The 26,373-nt window shown below is 42.4% G+C and overlaps 1 protein-coding gene across 1 annotated transcript; it reads right to left on the minus strand.

Moving 5' to 3' along the window:
* Nucleotides 1-1,163: 1,163 nt before the first annotated feature.
* On the minus strand, nucleotides 1,164-24,851 carry LOC121576305 (annexin A4). Its single transcript, XM_041889387.2, has 15 exons — nucleotides 24,778-24,851; nucleotides 17,018-17,360; nucleotides 16,739-16,770; nucleotides 16,270-16,458; nucleotides 15,956-16,043; nucleotides 15,583-15,677; nucleotides 15,159-15,272; nucleotides 14,470-14,560; nucleotides 14,187-14,266; nucleotides 12,603-12,659; nucleotides 10,373-10,466; nucleotides 6,416-6,511; nucleotides 6,129-6,187; nucleotides 3,128-3,250; nucleotides 1,164-2,949 (listed from the first exon to the last, which is right to left on the minus strand). Exons 2-15 carry the CDS (start codon nucleotides 17,349-17,351, stop codon nucleotides 2,890-2,892), a joined length of 1,512 nt encoding a protein of 503 aa, XP_041745321.1. The 5' UTR covers nucleotides 17,352-17,360; nucleotides 24,778-24,851; the 3' UTR covers nucleotides 1,164-2,889.
* Between the last annotated feature and the right edge of the window lie 1,522 nt (nucleotides 24,852-26,373).

Genomic DNA, 26,373 nt, shown 5'->3' on the forward strand with positions numbered 1-26,373 from the left:
CTAAATTCCCAATCTGGCCCTCATACCATCATGGCCACCAAATCAACCCCAGCTTCCAAATTGGCTCATTCATTCATCCCCTCTCCTCCCATCTCCCCTCTTCCCCAGGTCGTTGCTGTAAAAAAATGTGTTCTCAGTCAACTTACCTGGTAAAATAAGGGTTAAATAAGGGAGGGAAGAGAGAGAGAAAGATAGGAAGAGAGAGAGGGAGAGAAGTCTTTGGGATATTGCCTTTGAATACATTTCTCTCATCCTCCATCCATGGAGAACTATTTTTAGCAGCTCAGCTAAAGCTCTTTGCTGTGATAAAACCACTATCTGGTGTGGCAGTGAACTGTAAAGCAAACCAAGCTTTTCTCTCCAGTCCCAATTGGCACCCTATTCCTGATGTAGTGCACTACTTTTGATGGGCCTTGGTTCAATGTAGTGCACTATATAGGGAATAGGGTGCCATTTGGGACACTTTAATTTCCCCTCTCCCTCAGATAAGAGAGGAAGGCCCATTTTATTTGTATTTTTTATTTTACCTTTATTTAACTAGGCAAGTCAGTTAAGAACAAATTCTTATTTACAATGACGGCCTACACCGGCCAAACCCGGACGACACTGGGCCAATTGTGCGCCGCCCTATGGGACTCCCAATCACGGCCGGTTGTGATACAGCCTGGAATTGAACCAGGTGGTCTGTAGTGACGCCTCAAGCACTGATGCAGTGCCTTAGACCGCTGCGCCACTCGGGAGCCCCAACATGCAGAGAGGATACTTTCATATGAGCCTTTTTATTTCCACCTTTGACTGTAGGTAATGTGAGGTAAATATTTTCTCTGAAGAGGGATCGACTGCCAGCTTGACTTCGATGTGACTGCGTAGGTTCATTATCTGGCCAAGGTGGAAATAAAACAGGCCTTTGAAATGCAAATGATCATTGTTGTGTTAAACAGCTGTCTAGTAGGGAAATGACTATTTATGTTAAGAAGTTATTAAATATCTCTCAGTAAAGAAATTAGTCATAGCCTGGTCCCAAACCTGTTTGTGCTCTTGCGATCTTCAATGCTGTCATTGTCAAGCCTATGAGCGTCAAGGATTTGGCTTAATAGCACTCATGCTATGACAATCAATGTTATGAATATGAAATACAAAAATCCAATTATTGAAACAGAAAATGAGTCAGTCAAAATATTTTAATTGACAGGAATGATGCCTTTAAGCCTGTGGATGAACATTAAAACAATCAAATGATTGTAAACATTAGTTTGTACATACAAAGGCAGCACTTCTGTGCCATTGTGACAAGTAACAAAAGTGGTATTAATATAATAGCTATATACTGTACTAGAATCTACAATTTTCCAGTTACCATGTCTCAGTGGAGCCATTGCCAATTTCACTTGTGTGTAAAACCTGCCCTCTACTGGCATAAATGTACACTATATGTATCCCAGTTATAGATACCTATGTAATTAATAAATCTGTTAATAATATTGACAACAAATAATGAAATGTTTACCTTTTGGCAAACAGTTGCACAATGACTTACATATGAATTATGGTAAAAATGGCAATGAAAGATTACATGAGAAACAAATATTGACTTGTGTGGAACTAAACAGCTTTCAAAATAGATGGTATAACATTGAAAGAGTTGCATGCCATGGCGGGCTTTGGATCTGCAGCATAAAAGGCAACATTGTGTTTATATCTGGGAAACAAGCAATGGAAAATTGGCTACATTTATAAAAGGTATCACTAACAGAGAAAAATGTGGAAGAAATGTGTAGTGATATTTCATTATCATTGGCTTTCATTCTAAATGAAACAAGGTGCTAATTTGCATAGAATATAGTAGTAGTCGGCAATAAAGCTATAGGATACTACATTTTGTATATCTTAAGTATCTAAAACTCCTAAAATATTTGCATGTTGACACAAAGGCTTTAACATCCAGAAATATTAATATTTATTTAGTATTTGGCAGAAAGCTAATATAATCATTTGTAAATTATAGTACTGTATTTTAGTATAAAATTATACTATCCTGATAACATGAAATATGATTACACATATCACAATAAAAATACTTTAAAGTACTACTTAAGTAGTTTTTTGGAGTATCTGTACTTTACTATTTATATTTTTGACAACCTTTACTTTACTACAGTACTAATGAAAAGAATGTACTTTTTAATCCATACATTTTCCCTGACACCCAAAAGCAGCGGTCTAAGTACACATATAGAAAATGGTCCAAATCACACACTTATCAAGAGAACATCCCTGGTCATCCCTACTGCCTCTGATCTGGCGGACTCACTAAACACACATGCTTCATTTGTAAATTATGGCTGAGTGTGCCCCTTGCTATCCGTAAATTTAAAAAAACAAGAAAATGATGCCGTCTGGTTTGCTTAATATAAGGAATTTGAAATGATTTATACTTTTAGTTTTGATACTTGAGTATATAATTTTAGACTTTTACTCAAGTAGTATTTTACTGGGTGACTTTCACTTGAGTCATTTTCTATTAAGGTATCTTTACTTTTACTCAAGTATGACAATTGGGTACTTTTTCCATCACTGTGAAAATGAATCAAGACTACACAATAACTGATTGCATATGCAGCAAATAAAATAAATTATCCTACATATATCACCCAGCACATTATGGTGTGTGCGTTAGTACTTAGTAATGAAATGTTGCATTGGAGTGTGAGACACAAGTACAGCTAAAAGAACTACATGCATCACAGGTTGATATAGGATAGTTTCTGACACATTCTTATGGACTAGCACACTCATAGAAATAGAACGGCCATAGCACCTCTGATTCTAAATATTCTAATTCAATGACTTCACTGTCCTGGTTGATGTAGGCGATGTCTTCATATCCCTCTAATCACTTCCACCACACAGCTTCAGCAGCAGCTTCTTGTAGTGACCAGAAGTGTCACCCTAAAAGATGGAGAGAAAAAAAACATAGTATTAACTGCATCATTTTCCATGAGATAAACCAAGAAATTAACATTCATTAATTTACATAATTTTGGCAGCAATCTCCATAGAATAAAAGCAATGGATTGATTCCAATAAAATAATTTTAGCATAGTGATTATTTGTCTAAGGTACATACAGAGATGGCGGTGTACAGTGATTTCCCGTAGGTCTGCTGATACACCTGTCTGATGTCCAGCATGTCCACCTCAGAGCGAGTCACCATGACCCGAATCAGAGTCCTGTCCTTGGTCCCAGCCCCCTGGGAACAGATAGTACAGAGTCAATCCTAAATATGAATTAAGGCGTCCGCATGCTTCAGTTCGGCTGGCATGCGGAGTGCGCTCGCATGCGGAGTGTGCTCGCATACTCCCTTAAGACGTTCGCTTGAAAAAAATAGAAAAAATTGGCAATAGTACTGTTTGTCCATTTTGAGACGCCGTAGCCAGTATACAATTCAAAATAGTCAGAATTAATCTAAGATAACTGATAAGACATCTGTCATTAATTTGGACGTTTTTGCAATTTTACATTTAACTAAGATGCTTGGTGCAGTATTTCTCAATGAAAAAATGTGCATGAAAACAAGTTGTCTCATTGAATGACAACAAAGACTTTATTGAAGAATCCCTACTGTTGACCAATCACAGACGAAGGGGCGTAGACTTCGGCTACTGACTTCGGCTACAGACTTGGGCTTGCCTCGAGAAAAAAAAAGAGTGTACCCGAGCAGCTGAAAAAACCCGTACCAAAGTCCAAAACAAACAAAAACTTCACAAAATTTCGGCATAATATAAGCACGAACTCTTCCAAACTGTTTTGGCTGGGAAGAATGCGGACGCCTTTAGTCAACACAGTAAGTACCATCCCATGAACTAGCCCTGAAACATAGTTTGTAGTCTCCATCACTATGGCGTCTAAATGTGTGTGTGTGTGTGTGTGTGTGTGTGTGTGTGTGTGTGTGTGTGTGTGTGTGTGTGTGTGTGTGTGTGTGTGTGTGTGATCAGTGCTTTTTGAGTTTGATTCGGTTTCGGTTCGATTATTTAAAAATAATCACGGTTTTCGATTTCGGTTTCAATTATTTGGGTTGAATGCTGTAAACACAGAAAAAAAACATATTTTAAAGACTCCCATGATGGTAGTGACTGCCCATTACTGCCTATTGCTTCTTAACCATAATTTATTCACATTACTTTACTTTAATGAAATATTTCAGTTGTTGTGTATATTACATTTGTTTATTTGATGACTTTATTATTTAATTCCAAGTCATCATCTCATCTCTATAGAGCTGCTGCCTATGCTGTCTGACTAAATCACTATTTTGTAGTTCTTCAAAGTAAATAAGGCATACTTTTATGACTGCTGAATACCAACTATCAATGACTTTGATCATGTATTTTCAGGTAGAGATTCAATACATGACCAAAAGTACACCACAACCAAAGGTATGTGGACACCTGCTCATCGAAAATCTCATTCCAAAATCATGGGCATTAATATGGAGTTGGTCACCCCATTGCTGCTTTAACAGCCTCCTCTCTTCTGGGAAGGCTTTCCACTAGATGTTAGAACATTGCTGCGGGGACTTGCTTCCATTCAGCCACAAGAGCATTAGTGAGGTCGGGCACTGATGTTGGGCAATTAGGCCTGGCTCACAGTCGGCGTTCCAATTCATCCCAAAGGTGTTCGATGGGTTGAGGTCAGGGCTCTGTGCAGGTCAGTCAAGTTCTTCCACACCGATCTCGACAAAACATTTCTGTATGGACCTCGCTTTGTGCACAGGGGCATTGTCATGCTGAAACAGGAAAGGGCCTTCCCCAAACTGTTGCCACAAAGTTGGAAGCACAGAATCGTCTAGAATGTCATTGTATGCTGTAGCGTTAATATTTCCCTTCACTGGAACTAAAGGGCCTAGCCCAAACCATGAAAAACAGCCCCAGACCAGTATTCCCCTCCTCCACCAATCTTTACAGTTGGCACATTGGGGCAGGTAGCGTTCTCCTGGCATCCGCCAAACCCAGATTCGTCCGTCGGACTGCCAGACGGTTCAGCGTGATTCATCACTCCAGAGAACGCGTTTCCACTGCTCCAGAGTCCAATGGTGGCGAGCTTTACACCACTCCAGCCGATGCTTGGCATTGCGCATGGTGATCTTAGGCTTCCGTGCGGCTGCTCAGCCATGGAAACCCATTTCATGAAGCTCCCGACGAACAGTTCTTGTGCTGACGTGGCTTCCAGAGGCAGTTTGGAACTCAGTAGTGAGTGTTGCAACCGAGGACAGGCGATTTTTACGCGCTATGCGCTTCAGCACTCGGCGGTCCCGTTCTGTGAGCTTGTGTGGCCTACCACTTCGCGGCTGAGCCGTTGTTGCTCCTAGACTTTTCCACTTCACAATAACAGCACTTACAGTTGACCGGGGCAGCTCTAGCAGGACAGAAATTTGACGAACTGATTTGTTGGAAAGGTGGCATCCTATGACGGTGCCAGATGAAAGTCGCTGAGCTCTTCAGTAAGGCCATTCTACTGCCAATGTTTGTCTATGGCGGTTGCATGGCTGTGTGCTAGATTTTATACACCTGACAGGTGTGGCTGAAGTAGCAGAATCCACTAATTTGAAGGGGTGGCCACATACTTTTGTATATATAGTGTACCTCATGACGAAACAGCTGCTCTCTATATCTCCTCACGATCGCGCATTCTTCTTCCTCTTCCCTAGCAGGCATTAAAAAAACAGACCGGACAAGTATATGCGTAATGGATTATGGTCATTGTAGTTTATTACCACGTTTTATGCACTAAATTATGTAGAATATTGACCTGTTGGAAACTACAACTCCCTACTACGTCGCACAGTTCAGGCTGGATCTGATTTATCTCTAGAGAAACTGTGCAATGTGCGCATTGAGCTCACAGAAAAAAACAGAACAAAATGGAATTCAAATAATTGAACCGACTCTGTCAAATAGTTGTTGAAATTTTTTTGGGTTAATCACTCAGCACTAGTGTGTGTGTGTGTGTCAAAATATGTCGAAGACACTATAGTGAGTGACTACAAGCAATGTCTCAGGGCGGCTACCCGTAAACACGGTTTATGAACATTTCCATCAGCGGAGTGAGAGACAGTTTTCTTTCCTTACCGCCATGGCCTTGTGCAGCCTCTCTGCAAAGTATTCAGGAGTGTTCTTGATGCATTTCACTGGAACACAACAAGACAAGGCTTTAGTTCATAGAGTAGAGACATGACTAACCTTCATACCGGCTTAATCCCAAATGGCAACCCATTCCCTATATAGAGCCCTACGTAGACACTGTGTCATATCAAACCAAACCAAATCAGTGTGATCCTGAATCATCTGATTCTAAACAGTCAACAGTTACGGAATTTCACATCCAAAAAGTGATAGATGGTTATTTCTGTCCTTACCAACAGCCACCATGCCATCCTCCACGTCTCCAGACATCTCCCTGCAGATGCTCTTCACGATGTCTCTGCCACACATCTGTTGGTACTCATGAAATACTAGCAGAAACAAGAACCATGGGCAGGGTTGTAATAACTGTAGGCAGGGTTGTTATAAACATATAATAAGGTTGTCATAATATACTAATGAGCCATGGCCAGGGTTGTTATAACCATGTAATAAAAACATGTAATTTGCTAGATATTGCTGCATTGTTGGAGCTAGAAACAAACATTTCGCTGCACCTGTGATAACATCTGCAAAACTGTGTACGCGACCAATAAACTTTGATTTGATTTGATTTAATAAGGATGTTATAACCATAGTTAGGGTTGTTATAACCATAGGCATGGTTGTTACAAACATGTAAAAAGGTGTTTATAACCACGTAGTAAAGTTATAATATACTAATGAGCCATGAGCAGGATTGTTATGACTTTGGAACAACCAGTTAATATACATAAATATAGTGAATAAAATGTTTGTACAGTGGGGAGAACAAGTATTTGATAAACTGCCGATTTTGCAGGTTTTCCTACTTACAAAGCATGTAGAGGTTTGTAATTTTTATCAAAGGTACACTTCAACTGTGAGAGACGGAATCTAAAACAAAAATCCAGAAAATCACATTGTATGATTTTTAAGTAATTAATTTGCATTTTATTGCATGACATAAGTATTTGATACATCAGAAAAGCAGAACTTAATATTTGGTACAGAAACCTTTGTTTGAAATTACAGAGATCATACGTTTCCTGTAGATCTTGACCAGGTTTGCACACACTGCAGAAGGGATTTTGGCCCACTCCTCAATACCATCCTTCAGGTTTCGGGGCTGTCGCTGGGCAATACGGACTTTCAGCTCCCTCCAAAGATTTTCTATTGGTTTCAGGTCTGGAGACTGGCTAGGCCACTCCAGGACCTTGAGATGCTTCTTACGGAGCCACTCCTTAGTTGCCCTGGCTGTGTGTTTTGGGTCGTTGTCATGCTGGAAGACCCAGCCACGACCCATCTTCAATGCTCTTACTGAGGGAAGGAGGTTGTTGGCCAAGATCTCGCGATACATGGCCCCATCCATCCTCCCCTCAATACGGTGCATTCGTCCTGTCCCCTTTGCAGAAAAGCATCCCCAAAGAATGATGTTTCCACCTCCATGCTTCACGGTTGGGATGGTGTTCTTGGGGTTGTACTCATCCTTCTTCTTCCTCCAAACACGGCGAGTGGACTTTAGACCAAAAAGCTCTATTTTTGTCTCATCAGACCACATGACCTTCTCCCATTCCTCCTCTGGATCCTCCAGATGGTCATTGGCAAACTTCAGACGGGCCTGGACATGCGCTGGCTTGAGCAGGGGGATCTTGCGTCCGCTGCAGGATTTTAATCCATGACGGCGTAGTGTGTTACTAATGGTTTTCTTTGAGACTGTGGTCCCAGCTCTCTTCAGGTCATTGACCTGGAGCCCCAGACCGAGGGTGATTGACCGTCATCTTGAACTTCTTCCATTTTCTAATAATTGCGCCAACAGTTGTTGCATTCTCACCAAGCTGCTTGCCTATTGTCCTGTAGCCCATCCCAGCCTTGTGCAGGTCTACAATTTTATCCCTGATGTCCTTACACAGCTCTCTGGTCTTGGCCATTGTGGAGAGGTTGGAGTCTGTTTGATTGAGTGTGTGGACAGGTGTCTTTTATACAGGTAACGAGTTCAAACAGGTGCAGTTAATACAGGTAATGAGTGGAGAACAGGAGGGCTTCTTAAAGAAAAACTAACAGGTCTGTGAGAGCCGGAATTCTTACTGGTTGGTAGGTGATCAAATACTTACAGTGGGGAAAACAAGTATTTAGTCAGCCACCAATTGTGCAAGTTCTCCCACTTAAAAAGATGAGAGAGGCCTGTAATTTTCATCATAGGTACACGTCAACTATGACAGACAAATTGAGAAAAAAAAATCTCCAGAAAATCACATTGTAGGATTTTTTATGAATATATTAGCAAATTATGGTGGAAAATAAGTATTTGGTCACCTACAAACAAGCAAGATTTCTGGCTCTCATAGACCTGTAACTTCTTCTTTAAGAGGCTCCTCTGTCCTCCACTCATTACCTGTATTAATGGCACCTGTTTGAACTTGTTATCAGTATAAAAGACACCTGTCCACAACCTCAAACAGTCACACTCCAAACTCCACTATGGCCAAGACCAAAGAGCTGTCAAAGGACACCAGAAACAAAATTGTAGACCTGCACCAGGCTGGGAAGACTGAATCTGCAATAGGTAAGCAGCTTGGTTTGAAGAAATCAACTGTGGGAGCAATTATTAGGAAATGGAAGACATACAAGACCACTGATAATCTCCCTCGATCTGGGGCTCCACGCAAAATGATCACAAGAACGGTGAGCAAAAATCCCAGAACCACACGGGGGGACCTAGTGAATGACCTGCAGAGAGCTGGGACCAAAGTAACAAAGCCTACCATCAGTAACACACTACGCCGCCAGGGACTCAAATCCTGCAGTGCCAGACGTGTCCCCCTGCTTAAGCCAGTACATGTCCAGGCCCGTCTGAAGTTTGCTAAAGTGCATTTGGATGATCCAGAAGAGGATTGGGAGAATGTCATATGGTCAGATGAAACCAAAATAGAACTTTTTGGTAAAAACTCAACTCGTCGTGTTTGGAGGACAAAGAATGCTGAGTTGCATCCAAAGAACACCATACCTACTGTGAAGCATGGGGGTGGAAACATCATGCTTTGGGGCTGTTTTTCTGCAAAGGGACCAGGACGACTGATCCGTGTAAAGGAAAGAATGAATGGGGCCATGTATCGTGAGATTTTGAGTGAAAACCTCCTTCCATCAGCAAGGGCATTGAAGATGAAACGTGGCTGGGTCTTTCAGCATGACAATGATCCCAAACACACTGCCCGGGCAAGGAGTGGCTTCGTAAGAAGCATTTCAAGGTCCTGGAGTGGCCTAGCCAGTCTCCAGATCTCAACCCCATAGAAAATCTTTGGAGGGAGTTGAAAGTCTGTGTCACACAGCGACAGCCCCAAAACATCACTGCTCTAGAGGAGATCTGCATGGAGGAATGGGCCAAAATACCAGCAACAGTGTGTGAAAACCTTGTGAAGACTTACAGAAAACGTTTGACCTGTGTCATTGCCAACAAAGGGTATATAACAAAGTATTGAGAAACTTTTGTTATTGACCAAATACTTATTTTCCACCATAATTTGCAAATAAATTCATAAAAAATCCTACAATGTGATTTTCTGGAAAAAATGTTCTCAATTTGTCTTTCATAGTTGACGTGTACCTATGATGAAAATTACAGGCCTCTCTCATCTTTTTAAGTGGGAGAACTTGCACAATTGGTGGCTGACTAAATACTTTTTTCCCCCACTGTATGTCATGCAATAAAATGCAAATAAATTCATTAAAAATCCTACAATGTGATTTTCTGGAAAAAATGTTCTCATTTTGTCTGTCATAGTTGACGTGTACCTATGATGAAAATTACAGGCCTCTCATCTTTTTAAGCAGGAAAACTTGCACAATTGGTGGCTGACTAAATACTTTTTTCCCCCACTGTATGTCATGCAATAAAATGCAAATGAATTACTTAAAAATCATACAATGTGATTTTCTGGATTTTTGTTTTAGATTCCGTCTCTCACAGTTGAAGTGTACCTATGATAAAAAAATTACAGACCTCTACATGCTTTGTAAGTAGGAAAACCTGCAAAATCGGCAGTGGTTCAAATACTTGTTCTCCCCACTGTATAAATAGTGTTAGTTAGACATAGAACAACTAAATGAGGAAACAACCTCAACATTCAATATCTGAGAGGTTACAACCCTGTCAGATAGAACAGTGAGAACTGACTCGGTAATATAAACACAGTTACTATAGTATGGTTAGCTACCTGCTCTCAGGTGGGGTTTGCTCCTGGCACACAGTATGGCGTTGAACTGGGACTCATCCGTCCCCACTTTGTTCTCCCCGGCAGCATACAGTTTCTAACACACAACATAACATGATCAGTTTAGCACACACAACATACAGTGGGGAAAAAAAGTATTTAGTCAGCCACCAATTGTGCAAGTTTTCCCACTTAAAAAGATGAGAGAGGCCTGTAATTTTCATCATAGGTACACGTCAACTATGACAGACAAAATGAGAAAAAAAATCCAGAAAATCACATTGTAGGATTTTTAATGAATTTATTTGCAAATTATGGTGGAAAATAAGGTCAATAACAAAAGTTTCTCAATACTTTGTTATATACCCTTTGTTGGCAATGACACAGGTCAAACGTTTTCTGTAAGTCTTCACAAGGTTTTCACACACTGTTGCTGGTATTTTGGCTCATTCCTCCATGCAGATCTCCACTAGAGCAGTGACGTTTTGGGGCTGTCGCTGGGCAACACGGACTTTCAACTCCCTCCAAAGATTTTCTATGGGGTTGAGATCTGGAGACTGGCTAGGCCACTCCAGGACCTTGAAATGCTTCTTACGAAGCCACTCCTTCGTTGCCCGGGCGATATGTTTGGGATCATTGTCATGCTGAAAGACCCAGCCACGTTTCATCTTCAATGCCCTTGCTGATGGAAGGAGGTTTTCACTCAAAATCTCACGATACATGGCCCCATTCATTCTTTCCTTTACACGGATCAGTCGTCCTGGTCCCTTTGCAGAAAAAACAGCCCCAAAGCATGATGTTTCCACCCCCATGCTTCACAGTAGGTATGGTGTTCTTTGGATGCAACTCAGCATTCTTTGTCCTCCAAACACGACGAGTTGAGTTTACCAAAAAAGTTCTATTTTGGTTTAATCTGACCATATGACATTCTCCCAATCCTCTTCTGGATCATCCAAATGCACTCTAGCAAACTTCAGACGGGCCTGGACATGTACTGGCTTAAGCAGGGGGACACGTCTGGCACTGCAGGATTTGAGTCCCTGGCGGCGTAGTGTGTTACTGATGGTAGGCTTTGTTACTTTGGTCCCAGCTCTCTGCAGGTCATTCACTAGGTCCCCCCATGTGGTTCTGGGATTTTTGCTCACCGTTCTTGTGATCATTTTGACCCCACGGGGTGAGATCTTGCGTGGAGCCCCAGATCGAGGGAGATTATCAGTGGTCTTGTATGTCTTCCATTTCCTAATAATTGCTCCCACAGTTGATTTCTTCAAACCAAGCTGCTTACCTATTGCAGATTCAGTCTTCCCAGCCTGGTGCAGGTCTACAATTTTGTTTTTGGTGTCCTTTGACAGCTCTTTGGTCTTGGCCATAGTGGAGTTTGGAGTGTGACTGTTTGAGGTTGTGGACAGGTGTCTTTTATACTGATAACAAGTTCAAACAGGTGCCATTAATACAGGTAACGAGTGGAGGACAGAGGAGCCTCTTAAAGAAGAAGTTACAGGTCTGTGAGAGCCAGAAATCTTGCTTGTTTGTAGGTGACCAAATACTTATTTTCCACCATAATTTGCAAATAAATTCATTAAAAATCCTACAATGTGATTTTCTGGATTTCCTTTTCTCAATTTGTCTTTCATAGTTAACGTGTACCTATGATGAAAATTACAGGCCTCTCTCATCTTTTTAAGTGGGAGAACTTGCACAATTGGTGGCTGACTAAATACTTTTTTTCCCCCACTGTAACATGATCCGTTTCTAACACACAACATAACATGATCAGTTTAGAACACACAACATATCATGATCAGTTTAGCACACAACATAACATGATCAGTTTAGCACACACAACATAACATGATCAGTTTCTAACACACAACATGATCAGTTTCTAACACACAACATAACATGATCCGTTTCTAACACACAACATAACATGATCCGTTTCTAACACACAACATGATCAGTTTCTAACACACGACATGATCAGTAGAAACATGAACTGCTTGTCTAACACTACAGAATCATACGGCTGCCAATATTTTTCCAATTTGAATTTTTTAAGATGAATATTGGCAGCCACATGCTTCCTTAAGTAAAGTCTCAGATCTGAAAAGAAACAAATAATGTCAAATTTCCTATAAGCCTACAGGGTATATAAAAAACTATTGTGGCATCACAAAGATCTTTAAAACAGTTTAATTGTTACTATATTAGCATAACAAGAAACAGTGTTCACCTGAGCATCCTGTTTGGCCATGTTGATGTCAACTTGTTCCCTCTCGTCTCGATTTCCCTTCAAAACAGGAAGCAAAAAATTGGTTTACTACAAAAGAAATGGATGCGTCCCAAATGGCATCTTATTCCCTATATAGTGCACTACTTTTCACCAGTGCCTGGGGATGCAGACAATATTATTCCATGGGGGAAAAAATCTGGAAACTCTTACAAATTATTAACAGTGGAATACTGGTAGCTTGGAAGGAATTTGAGGCATGGAAACTCAACTTCTCCTCCCCAATTTCAGTAATTGCTTCCATAAAGCTTCCAAGGTATCTTTATGGGTTGCCTCCTAAATTACACCCTACTCCATTTATAGTGCACTACTTTTGATCAGGGGCCATGGTGTTCTGGTCAAAAATAGTGCACTATATAGGGAATAGGCTGCCATTTGGGATGCATCCATAGACCCATTGCCTCATGAAAAATCCAGACCCGGCCGCATCAAACGTTTTGGGCAGCAGAAAGGGATTTGTTTACATTGAAGTGGATACGATCACATTTAACTTCAAATGCAGCTCCTGCAAGTTAACAAACACGTAATCAGATGGTCATCATCTACAACATTGTAGATGTCATTGGAGGATTGATTACGTAGCAAGCCAGCGAGGCAAGGTAAAATATCCCAAATATTTTATTTTATTTTATTTATTTCACCTTTATTTAACCAGGTAAGCCAGTTGAGAACAAGTTCTCATTTACAACTGCGACCTGGCCAAGATAAAGCAAAGCAGTGCGATAAAAACAACAACACAGAGTTACATATGGGGTAAAACAAAACATAAAGTCAAAAATACAACAAAATATATATACAGTGTGTGCAAATGTAGCAAGTTATGGAGGTAAGGCAATAAATAGGCTATAGTGCAAAATAATTACAATTAGTATTAACACTGGAATGATAGATGTGCAAGAGATGATGTGCAAATAGAGATACTGGGGTGCAAATGAGCAAAATAAATAACAATATAGAGCTAGATAAAGCCAGAAGAATAATACCTTGTTGAACATAGCTATAGGCATCAGTCTTGTGTTTTTTCATGGTCATCATTCACTCACTGCTACGTTTGTCAAAGTCCCGACATCAGTGTATAGCTATCTGCTACAGGGCCTTTTGTTGTGAGCATGCAAGCATACGCCACTCGAACATGACGTTTGCTTGTAAACAAAAAATTGCTCTATAATAGGCTCTACTTCCTGGCTCCTGACTCAGGATGGGAAGGGGCTATAGTAGATGTTTATCTTGAGAGGGCTATAGCAGTTTCATACAAATGTGGTTTCCTGAGTCTTTTTAGCTTGTTCACTTCATTAAATAAATATGAAATTTCAGAAACTGTTAACACAAATTCAAAGATAAGACTAATTTGTAGCCATTAGGTAGCCAGTTGTAAGTGCAAGAGCACTGACTTTTTTGAGTATTGGGAGGTTGTCATCATGAATCAGCTTTAGCCTTCACTTTCAAAGAAGTTACTCAATGATAACGATTAATAACACATCAATAACATAACAAAAACCCATTGATAACATATCAATAAAAAGTTACCTGACAGAGTGAGACGAGGAGCCTACGGAAGTGTCCTGAGGTGTCGTTACTGATGGAATCCTCCAGGGTCTTACCATACTCTGAAACAAACAGCATTTCAATACATATTCTTAAACTAACGGCATTTCAGTCAGTTACTCTGAAACACACAGTATTTCAATTCATACTCTGAAACAAACAACTTTTCAGTACATCACACTGAAGTAAATGCGTCTTTCTTGCCTGACTCCCCACAAGAGGCTGATTTTTCTGTAACACCACCAAGTTGATAATGGGCTCTTACCATGTTTGTAAATTTGATTGATTTCTCTGATTTCTGCATTGGAGCGAGATGACAGGATCTCAATCAGACATGCTTCATCAGTACCTGCACCCTAAGAACAAAACAGGCCATTCTTAAGTATACAGTAAATATATAAATACTATGTGTATGAATTCCAGAAATGATCTAGAAGAAAATAATAATTACTGGCCAGGTGCAATAAAGTAATACTTATTCTCTACAGCTACAGTAAATCACCACATAGTTCACCATATAGTTTGTGGTTCACCTCGTTGTTCATACAATAATATGTCATGGCCCAGTGCAATCAAGTAATACTTGTTCTCTACAAGCTACAGTAAGTAGATAAATCACTTTTGTTCACCAGATAGTAAGATGGGTGATTCCTCAGGCCTCAACATACCTGACTTTTACTGTCTTTAATTAAGCTTTTCTTTCTGTTTCATACTGAGATGACTCACAAAAGAGGCCCAATATAAAGAGTGGAATAACATGGGTGGTGTTCAGTAGGCACGAAACAGAAGAAAACATTCCATAACGGACTGAAATGGGGAGGTAATATCAGAACTTGTCCAATAACAAACTTGTTTCCGTTGTTTTCTGTTTCAAAATGTTATGCTACGTTTTGCTCTAATGAACATGACCCTGGTATAGAGAGTCTAAGAGTAAACGAAAGAACCCGTTCAAACCGATATGGCTTCTTTGAGTTCAGATGCATCGAACTTGGCTGGTGTCTGCAACATGGCAATAGCCAGCTTCTCAAAACTCCCAGTCAGCTCAGACTTCAAATCGTGGAATAAATCCTGTGAAATAGAAGATTGTGTAAGAGGTCACTTAACATACAGTAAATCTGTGCACCAAATGGCACCCTATTTACTATTTGGCGCTCTACTTTCAACCAGGGCCCATAGGGGAATAAATAGGGAATAGGGTGCCATTTGGGACGCAGACATAGTATAACTTCCATGTAGTGTTCATCTAACAGCAACAATAGAAGACAATAAAAGAAACCACTCTAGTGTATGAAAAATGTATGCACTCACTAACTGTAAGTCGCTCTGGATAAGAGCGTCTGCTAAATGACTAAAATGTAAAATGTAGTGTAAACCTCACCTTCCCATACGTGGTTTTGTAGGCTGCAACCATTGGAACCCTCTGCTTGCTGGTGCGGCTTCCAAGAAGCTCAATTACAGCGGACTCATCCGTGCCTGTTGAAAATAATATATTATTATCATTATTAGCAGTTTAACTGGTAGTAGATGGAATGTGTATCACTAAATAATGTGCTCTTAATTGTAGAATATTCTACATATGCATCTAGCCATTGAAGATTTATAGAATAGAATAACTATTTTTTCCCCAGAAGGAACTTCAGTTATGTAATGTGCATCTCTAAATAATGTGTTATTAGAATTTTACTGAATCCCATCAACTCCTTCATACATCTATCCATGATAGTGAACGTCTATAATGACGAACTACTGACCAAAGCCCTTCATGGCCTTGCGGAGGACTTCCACATCCCTCAGTGGGTCAGCACCTGGGTGGTCCTTTATCGCACCCCTGTAGCCTCTCTAATGACAAATAAAAACAAGTACTGAAACTGAAACAAATAAATACTGAAACAAGGAAACACTGAAACAAGGAAACACTGAAACAATGAAACACTGAAACAAGGAAACACTTTGTAAAACATATTAGGAAAAAGCTATGTAAATAAATGTAAATACAGGGTAATGATTTCTATCTACATGACACAAACTGAAAAAGAAACAAAAGATTCCACTCAGAGATTCTCACATTGATGGCAGGCGAATGGGGAGTAGCTGGAGCACCACCTCCGTATCCTGGCATGGAGGGGTTGGGTGCCGGGGCTCCTCCAGGGTAGCCAGGCATGGGCTGCTGTTCTGGGGCAGGGCCTCCTGGGTATCCCTGGGGTGGACATGGAGCAGGACTGCCTGGGTATCCCTGGGGCATACCTCCGCCTGGCTGGAGGGAGTAAAGGAGGTGATTAGCTGGTATCACATTACTGGCTCTGGCTATGTCCCAAATGGCACCCTATTCCCTACATAGTGCACTACGTTTGACCAGGGCCCATAGCAACAGGGAGCCATTTGGGACATAATGACATGGTAACAGACTCCATACATGTTACAGGGTGTGTAGATCAGGTCGTAAATAGAACCAGCTGATTTAGAGCCTGTCAATATGTTCGTAGTTACTTGGTTCTTAGTTAGCTACTTGATTCAAGATAAGAAGTTATATTTACCATTCCACCACCAGGGGCTCCACCCCAACCACCTAGAGAATGAAGAGACAACAAGTGAGTGGTGTAGCATGATTTTAATAAACAGGTTAACTTCAAATATACTCTACATTTGTCAAATCTATCCAAAACCATTGTGTGACAAGGTCACATACCAGGGTCTCCTATATACCTAACTGACAACAAACAAATATCCTCAAACCAGAGCAAGCACACTTTTGCACTACCATGAAAACAAATAGTAATGTAGTCCCAAAATAAAATAAACGATAATAGCCCTACCTTGTGCTGGTGGCATGGAAGGATAACCTCCGGCCTGCTGTGGAGGGTAGCCCCCTGCTCCTGGAGGGTAGCCCCCGGCTTGGGGTGGGTAGCCCCCGGCTTGGGGTGGGTAGCCGCCGGCTTGGGGTGGGTAACCGCCGGCTTGAGGTGGGTAACCGCCGGCTTGAGGTGGGTAACCGCCGGCTTGAGGTGGGTAACCGCCGGCTTGAGGTGGGTAACCGCCGGCTTGGGGTGGGTAACCGCCGGCCTGGGGTGGGTAACCTCCTGCTTGGGGGGGATATGCACCTGGCTGTGGGGTGTAGCCGCCGGAGGGAGGGTAACCTGGATAACTCATCTTTAGGACCTGAAAGAAAGGAAGTATTAGAAGGTGAGGCGTAAGTATTTAAAAAATGTTTTATATACACACACGTATATAGTAATGTATTCCCTCTAAGAGGTCGTCGGGTGCGGTTGTGTCTCTCTCTGGCGGGAGGTAAGCTTGGCTTATATGGTGTCGAGTAAAGCTTAAACCATGTATTTAGATTGTAGTTAGGTATTGTAGGTAGTTTATCTAGGTAGTTATCGTAGGTTATCGTAGGTAAGTATTGTATTCGGCTGAGCCCGGTGAAGCACGAGGCTAGCTAACCCACTACCTGGACTAGCTAGCGGGTAGCTACTGGTAACTATTAGCAACTGTGGATAGTTGTTTCCAATGTTATTTCACGCTTAAAAGTACCTGTAATTATGCCAGCTAGCTACCTACCATTCAGCTGTTTTTCTAACCTCATTATCTGAAGCGTTAACGTTAGGTAGTCAGTAGCTACTGTACTCGAAATGTAGCTAGCTTGTTGCTACCTGGATAGCTAACTAGACAATAGCTGGAACGACCTAGCGAACAGACGCGAACTGGCTGAATCGATTCAGTGGCTAGCTTTGCACTTAACTGGCTAACAGTAGCTACTAAGGGTAAGTTATAACCTACATTTGTGTTTTGTTTTTACATACTGGTAACCAGAGTCGTTCAAGGGAATTCGGGACATGGGTGACTAGTTAACGTTAGCTTGGCTCTCTCTGTGTGTTCATGCCGTGGGAGGAGGTTTTTTTTTGTTGGCAGCGAGCAATGGCTAGCTAGTATGCTAACTATTCTAGTTAACTAACTGGCTGAATAAGTTGACGACGGACTCACTCAAACTGTCAAAACTAACCCAAAACATTACACAACATTAGACACGGACACGAAAGATCTGCTTGGCATGTTAACACACTGGTGGTTTGTTGTAACCGAGTATTGGTGCTAAACCGTGTTATTGGAGCCTGGCATGCTAGTTGGCTATGGCGTCATAGGATTCGGTACCCTGGACGGTTTTCACGGAAGAATACTGTACCAAGTTAGCTTCCTGAATAAACTAAGTTAGTCTATTCCTAGAAAACATTGAACCGCTGTAGTTTACAACAATTATAATTTCTAAAGTGGAAGTTGGGAGAGTTATATTTGAGTGTTTCAGTGAAACGTAAGTGAGGGAGGCCCCGCTCTCTCGCTTTCCCAGATGTTTAGTTCATTTCATTCCGATCTCCTTTGCATTATTGTAGCCATTTTCTGTAGCCTGTCAACTACGCGTCTGTCTATCCCTGTTCTCTCCTCTCCGCACAGGCTATACAAACGCATCACACCGCATGGCAGCTGCCACTCTAACCTGGTGGTCCCTGCACGCACGACCCACGTGGAGGTCCAGGTCTCCGGCAGCCTCTGGAACTGCCGTTCTGCGGCCAACAAGGCAGAGTTAATCTCAGCCTATGCTACCCTCCAGTCTCTCAACTTCTTGGCGCTGACGGAAACATGGATTACCACAGAAAACACTGCTACTCCTACTGCTCTCTCCTCGTCTGACCATGTGTTCTCGCATACCCGAGAGCATCTGGTCAAGCGGGGTGGTGGCACAGGAATCCTCATCTCTCCCAAGTGGATATTCTCTCTTTCTCCCCTGACCCATCTGTCTATCTCCTCATTTGAATTCCATGCTGTCACAGTCACTAGCCCATTCAAGCTTAACATCCTTATCATTTATCGCCCTCCAGGTTCCCTTGGAGAGTTCATCAATGAGCTTGACGCCTTGATAAGTTCCTTTCCTGAGGATGGCTCACCCCTCACAGTTCTGGGTGACTTTAACCTCCCTACATCTACCTTTGACTAATTTCTCTCTGCCTCCTCCTTTCCACTCCTCTCCTCTTTTGACCTCACCCTCTCACCTTCCCCCCTATCACAAGGCAGGCACTACGCTTGACCTCATCTTTACTAGATGCTGTTCTTCTACTAATCTCACTGCAACTCCCCTCCAAGTCTCCGACCACTACTTTGTATCCTTTTCTCTCTCGCTCTCCTCCAACACTACTCACTCTGCCCCAACTCAGATGGTAATGCGCCGTCGCAACCTTCGCTCTCTCTCTCCCGCTACTCTCTCCTCTTCCATCCTATCATCTCTTCCCTCTGCTCAATCCTTCTCCCTCCAATCTCCTGATTCTGCCTCCTCAAACCTCCTCTCCTCCCTTTCTGCATCCTTTGACTCTCTATGTCCCCTATCCTCCCGGCCGGCTCGGTCCTCCCCTTCTGCTCCGTGGCTTGACGACTCATTGCGAGCTCACAGGACAGGGCTCCGGGCAGCCGAGCGGAAATGGAGGAAAACTAGACTCCCTGCGGACCTGGCATCTTTTCACTCCCTCCTCTCTACATTTTCTTCCTCTGTTTCTGCTGCTAAAGCCACCTTCTACCACTCTAAATTCCAAGCATCTGCCTCTAACCCTAGGAAGCTCTTTGCCACCTTCTCCTCCCTGCTGAATCCTCCTCCTCCTCCCCCTCCCTGTGGATGACTTCGTCAACCATTTTGAAAAGAAGGTTGACGACATCCGATCCTCATTGATTTAGTCAAATGACACCGCTGGTCCTGCTCACACTGCCCTACCCTATGATTTGACTTCTTTCTCCCCTCTCTCTCCAGATGAAATCTTGCGACTTGTGACGGCCGGCCGCCCAACAACCTGCCCGCTTGACCCTATCCCCTCCTCTCTTCTCCAGACCATTTCCGGAGACCTTCTCCCTTACCTCACCTCGCTCATCAACTCATCCTTGACCGCTGGCTATGTCCCTTCCGTCTTCAAGAGAGCGAGAGTTGCACCCCTTCTCAAAAAATCTACACTCGATCCCTCCGATGTCAACAACTACAGACCAGTATCCCTTCTTTCTTTTCTCTCCAAAACTCTTGAGCGTGCCGTCTTTAGCCAACTCTCTTGCTATCTCTCTCAGAATGACCTTCTTGATCCAAACCAGTCAGGTTTCAAGACTGGTCATTCAACTGAGACTGCTCTTCTCTGTGTCACGGAGGCTCTCCGCACTGCTAAAGCTAACGCTCTCTCCTCTGCTCTCGTCCTTCTAGACCAGGGTTCTTCAATTCCGGTCCTGGAGGGCCGAAACACCTCTGTTTTTCATCCTCTCCTTCTAATCAGGGGCTAATTCAGACCTGGGACATCAGGTGAGTGCAATTAACTACCAGGTAGAAATAAAAAACAGAAGTATTTCGGCCCTCCAGGACCGGAATTGAAGAACCCTGTTCTAGACCTATCTGCTGCCTTTGATACTGTGAACCATCAGATCCTCCTCTCCACCCTCTCCGAGTTGGGAATCTCCGGCGCGGCTCACTCTTGGATTGCGTCCTACCTGACAGGTCGCTCCTTCCAGGTGGCGTGGCGAGAATCTGTCTCCGCACCACGTGCTCTCACCACTGGTGTCCCCCAGGGCTCAGTTCTAGGCCCTCTCCTATTCTCGCTATACACCAAGTCACTTGGCTCTGTCATATCCTCACATGGCCTCTCCTATCATTGCTATGCAGACGACACACAGTTAATCTTCTCCTTTCACCCTTCTGATAACCAGGTGGCGAATCGCATCTCTGCATGTCTGGCAGACATATCAGTGTGGATGACGGATCACCACCTCAAGCTGAACCTCGGCAAGACGGAGCTGCTCTTCCTCCCGGGGAAGGACTGCCCGTTCCATGATCTCGCCATCACGGTTGACAACTCTGTTGTGTCCTCCTCCCAGAGTACAAAGAGCCTTGGCGTGACCCTGGACAACACCCTGTCTTCTCCGCTAACATCAAGGTGGTGACCCGATCCTGTAGGTTCATGCTCTACAACATTTGCAGAGTACGACCCTGCCTTACACAGGAAGCGGCACAGGTCCTAATCCAGGCACTTGTCATCTCCCGTCTGGATTACTGCAACTCGCTGTTGGCTGGGCTCCCTGCCTGTGCCATTAAACCCCTACAACTCATCCAGAACGCCGCAGCCCGTCTGGTGTTCAACCTTCCCAAGTTCTCTCACGTCACCCCGCTCCTCCGCACACTCCACTGGCTTCCAGTTGAAGCTCGCATCTGCTACAAGACCATGGTGCTTGCCTACGGAGCTGTGAGGCGAACGGCACCTCCGTACCTTCAGGCTCTGATCAGTCCCTACACCCAAACGAGGGCATTGCGTTCATCCACCACTGGCCTGCTGTCCCCCCTACCTCTGCGGAAGCACAGTTCCCGCTCAGCCCAGTCAAAACTGTTCGCTGCTCTGGCACCCCAATGGTGGAACAAGCTCCCTCACGACGCCAGGACAGCGGAGTCACTCACCACCTTCCGGAGACACTTGAAACCCCACCTCTTTAAGGAATACCTGGGATAGGATAAAGTAATCCTTCTACCCACCCTTACCCCACCCCCAAAAAAAAGATTTTAAAAAAGTTTAAAAAATGATATATATATATTTTTTTTTAAGTGGTTGTCCCACTGGCAATCATAAGGTGAATGCACCAATTTGTAAGTCGCTCTGGATAAGAGTGTCTGCTAAATGACGAAAATGTAAATGTAAATGTATATAAAATACATTCAGGTCCAACATTATTGGCACCCTTGATAAAGATGTGCAAAAAATACTCTATAAAATAAATAATAGCAAAAATTGGGAAATTATACAATTGCTCAGAGAAAGACATTTAGTCTAGTAATAAAAAGAAATCTAAAAAAGATAGGGGTAAAAATGATTGGCACCCATGTTTTCAATTCTACGGTACCCTCCCCTTGCGAGGATAACAACATTGAGCCTTTTTCTAAAATGTTTTATGAGGTTGGAGAACACATTGGGAGGGATCTTAGACCATTCCTCCATACAGAATCTTTCCAGATCCTTGATATCCTTTGTCTGCGCTTATGGACTGCCCTCTTCAATTCAAATCACAGGTTATCAACGGGGTTCAAGTCCGGAGACTTAGATGGCCATTGCAAAATGTTGATTTTGTGGTCAATTAACAATTTCTTTGTGAATTTTGATGTGTGCTTGGGGTTATTGTCTTGCTGGAAGATCCAATTGCGGCCAAGTTTCAGCCTCTTGGCAGAGGCAACCAGGTTTTTGGCTAAACTGTCCTGGTACTTGTTAGAGTTCATGATGCCGTTGACCTTAAGAAGGACCCCAGGACCAGTAGAAGATAAACAGCCCCATAACATCAAAGGTCCACCACAATATTTGACAGTGCCATTGCCTGGCACTTGGATTGGAACCGGTGCTATGGTCAGATGACATGAAAATAGAGCTCTTTGGCCACACAAACCAGTGGTGGGTTTGGCGTCAAAAGAAAGATGCATGTGCAGAAAATAACTCCATACCTACTGTAAAATATGGTGGTGGATCTCTGATGTTATGTTATTTCTTATTTTATTTTTTGCTTCCACTGGTCCTGGGGCCCTTGTTAAGGTCAATACATAGGAGAACATACAGTTGAAGTCGGAAGTTTACATACACCTAGGTTGGAGTCATTAAAACTTGTTTTTCAACCACTCCACAAATGTCTTGTTAACAAACTATAGTTTTGGCAAGTCGGTTAGGACATCTATGTTTGGAGGAAAAAGGGGGAGCTTGCAAGCTGAGGAACACCATCCCAACCGTGAAGCACGGCGGTGGCAGCATCATGCTGTGGGGGTGCTTTGCTGCAGGAGGGACTGGTGCACTTCACAAAATAGATGGCATCATGAGGAAGGAAAATGATGTGGATATATTGAAGCAACATCTCAAGACATCAGTCAGGAAGTTAAAGCTTGGTCGCAAATGGGTCTTCCAAATGGACAATGACCCCAAGCATACTTCCAAAGTTGTGGCAAAATGGCTTAAGGACAACAAAGTCAAGATATTGGAGTGGCCATCACAAAGCCCTGACCTCAATCCTATAGAACATTTGTGGGCAGAACTGAAAAAGCGTGTGCGAGCAAGGAGGCCTACAAACCTGACTCCGTTACACCAGCTCTGTCAGGAGGAATGGGCCAAAATTCACCCAACTTATTGTGGGAAGCTTGTGGAAGGCTACCCGAAACGTTTGACCCAAGTTAAACAATTTAAAAAGGCAATGCTACCAAATACTAATTGAGTGTATGTAAACTTCTGACCCACTGGGAATGTGATGAAAGAAATAAAAGCTTAAATAAATCACTCTCTACTATTATTCTGACATTTCACATTCTTAAAATAAAGTGGTGATCCTAACTGACCTAAGACAGGGAATTTTTCCTAGGATTAACTGTCAGGAATTGTGAAAAACTGAGTTTAAATGTATTTGGCTAAGGTGTATGTAAACTTCCGACTTCAACTGTACATAGGAGGTACCCTACTGGGAAGACATTTAAATATACTTTCACCCCTGGGTAAGTTTCTCAAAACCAAGTGAAATTCCCCCCAAAAGTGTCTGGACACTTCTACAACATGCCATTTACATCCAAAATACAGATTTAAAAAAAAAGTTAACTCGTCCTTTAAGCATACTGGCAAGACACAGACATTTCCATGTGACAACATTTCCAGGCATTGGATTATTACATAAGGGAAAGCTCATTGTTTTGAGTAACTCCTGCTTCCCCTTAGTTCTGAGTCTTCCTTCCTTTCCAAAACATACTGTAAGGACATGAAATCATACGTACCATGCCTAAAGGATCAGTGTAAACATAATTACTGGGGAAAATAGCTGACCAAATATTCTATTCAAAGAATAAATCCGATAATTTTATTCAGAGAATAAAAAAGTGTAAAGGCATAGTTCCCAAAATATACTCAAAGTAAAAGTTCACAGGAAAATGGAGACTCAATGCGCCTCGCATAGGCTACATGGAGTAGTTGAGATTAATGATAATGACTCTGGGATCAAATTAACTAACTGTAGACACTATTACAGGCTCTTGATCAGTATAACAGTATTCCACTACCAGGACTTGATGTGCGGCCGGGATATACCACAATAAACATAAACTGCCTTGCAGGTTTCTGGTTTCAGGGCGTGTAATCGCAAAGCATCTCAGAGATGTTACATTGTAGCCAAGTAGCCTACGCATCTCGAATTGAGGCAAAATGGCAGTTTGAGATTAAACTATAGCCTCTATTGCGTAGGTCTAATTAGAAAACCTGGTCGGAGAGGAAAAATAAGAACAAAAGTGTAGCGATGAAACAAGTGACAATAAATAACTAAACCCAGGATCGTTCGCAAATAAGAGCCTTTTCAAAGGGCGATGGTGGGCTGGGTGTTGAAACGAGATGCTGACATGGGAACTGCTTTGCTCTGCCAGAAATTTAGCAGAATAGCTAAATAAAGCCAGTCAGAAGATTAAACCTGCACACAAATCTAGAAGAAAATGTCGAGTTCGTTTGGATAGGTACATAACCTAACATTGAATACTATAACCCTATAAAATCAAAATAACTTGTCTTACTTGATTTTAACGCCGGGGACCGTTGAAGGGGAAAGAGATTGATTCAGGAAGTAGTATGGGTGTGTCCAGTGGCGGCTCCTGAAAAAATTCTCAGGGGGGGCAATTTTTCTGATGATTTAGGTGACCTACACACATTTAAAAAAAGATATGTCCAGCAACAACATGAAGACAGGGGCAGCATATAAGTCAATACTGATATACACATTACTTGCTTCAAAAAGGCCTCATGGTTGAATTGGAAATATGTGCACCTGAGCATAATTCACAACAAGCAAGCAGGAGCTTTTGATAGAGGCTACTGAAAACATTGATGCAAGTTATTGGTAATAAGAAATTTTTTATAGACTTCCATATTCTGCCCTCTTGTATAGATTTGTGAAAATGAACAGTGATAGACATTTTGCCTGAAAACAGAATTTGAAAATAATTTCTAGAAAAGGTAAACACAGCTATCTGTATGGCTTTGTAAAAATGAACAACCATATTCTGGCCAATTGTATAGATTTGTAAATATGAACAACCATATTCTGGCCTATTGTATAGATTTGTAAAAATGAACATGAACAGATTTTTATTTATTTTTTACTTTAAAAAAAATGAAAAATAACTATTTTAAACAACATCAACTGTGAACTGATTTGGGCGTGTGTGTGTTAAAGAGACAGACAGGGAGGGACAAAGAGAGAGAGAGGCTACATTACTTGTACTGAAACTGTTCTAGCTTGCTGCATGATCAAATTCAGCTGATGCGCATAGCAATGCACGTAATGGGCATTCTTGAAATGCAAACGCACCTTTTGCTGCACACCAGCCTTCTCTCACCTCATCACACTGGCTCCATCGTAAACTTGCGCAATGAGTTTGACTTTCTCGTCGTCGGCAAAAAGACCGTTCAGTCTCTCCAAAAGCACACTGGCGATTGAGACTGAGGTTGATTCCGAGATGGGAAGGAACTCAAAAAAGCGCTCCTGCACTTTGTGGTTGCTATCTATGTACCTCAGCACAAGCACCAGCTGTGTCTGTGTAGAAACGTCCGTGGTCTCGTCAGCTTGGATAGCTACGAAGTTCGCCGACTTCACCTCCTCCACAATATGTTCCCTCATGACCGCTAGCATACACTCCAGTAGCTCGTTTTGAATGGTCTTTGATGTGCCCTTGAAAACTTTAGCATTTTTAAGATGGTCATCAAACATCTCATCTAATTGTGCCACAAAGTTCACAAGTCCAAGAAAAATACCAGGGTTGGTGGAGCCCTCAGTTTCATCTTTGCCTCGCAAAGCTAGCCATCTTGACAGTTGTACGTGAATTGATTGACGCTGCTACCCGCTCTTTTCTTAGTTATGTTCATGGTTACTTATGTTACGTATGGCGTAAGTGCAAGCCCTCCCGGAACCCATTGAGATTGTATTGAAAGCTCTGATATTTGAGAAAAAAAAATATTTTACATGATAGTCTATGAGAGACTCCTGGGCGATTTTCAACCTGACTGAAATCGCCCCAAAAGGGGCGGGGCCATTTGAAGCACGACTTTAGCCTGATTGGACATTTAGTGGCAGATCAGACGTCTAGATTAGAACACTGAAAACTACTGTTGCC

Source organism: Coregonus clupeaformis, chromosome 1 (genome assembly GCF_020615455.1).
Source record: "Coregonus clupeaformis isolate EN_2021a chromosome 1, ASM2061545v1, whole genome shotgun sequence".
NCBI classification, from domain to species: Eukaryota; Metazoa; Chordata; class Actinopteri; order Salmoniformes; family Salmonidae; genus Coregonus; species Coregonus clupeaformis.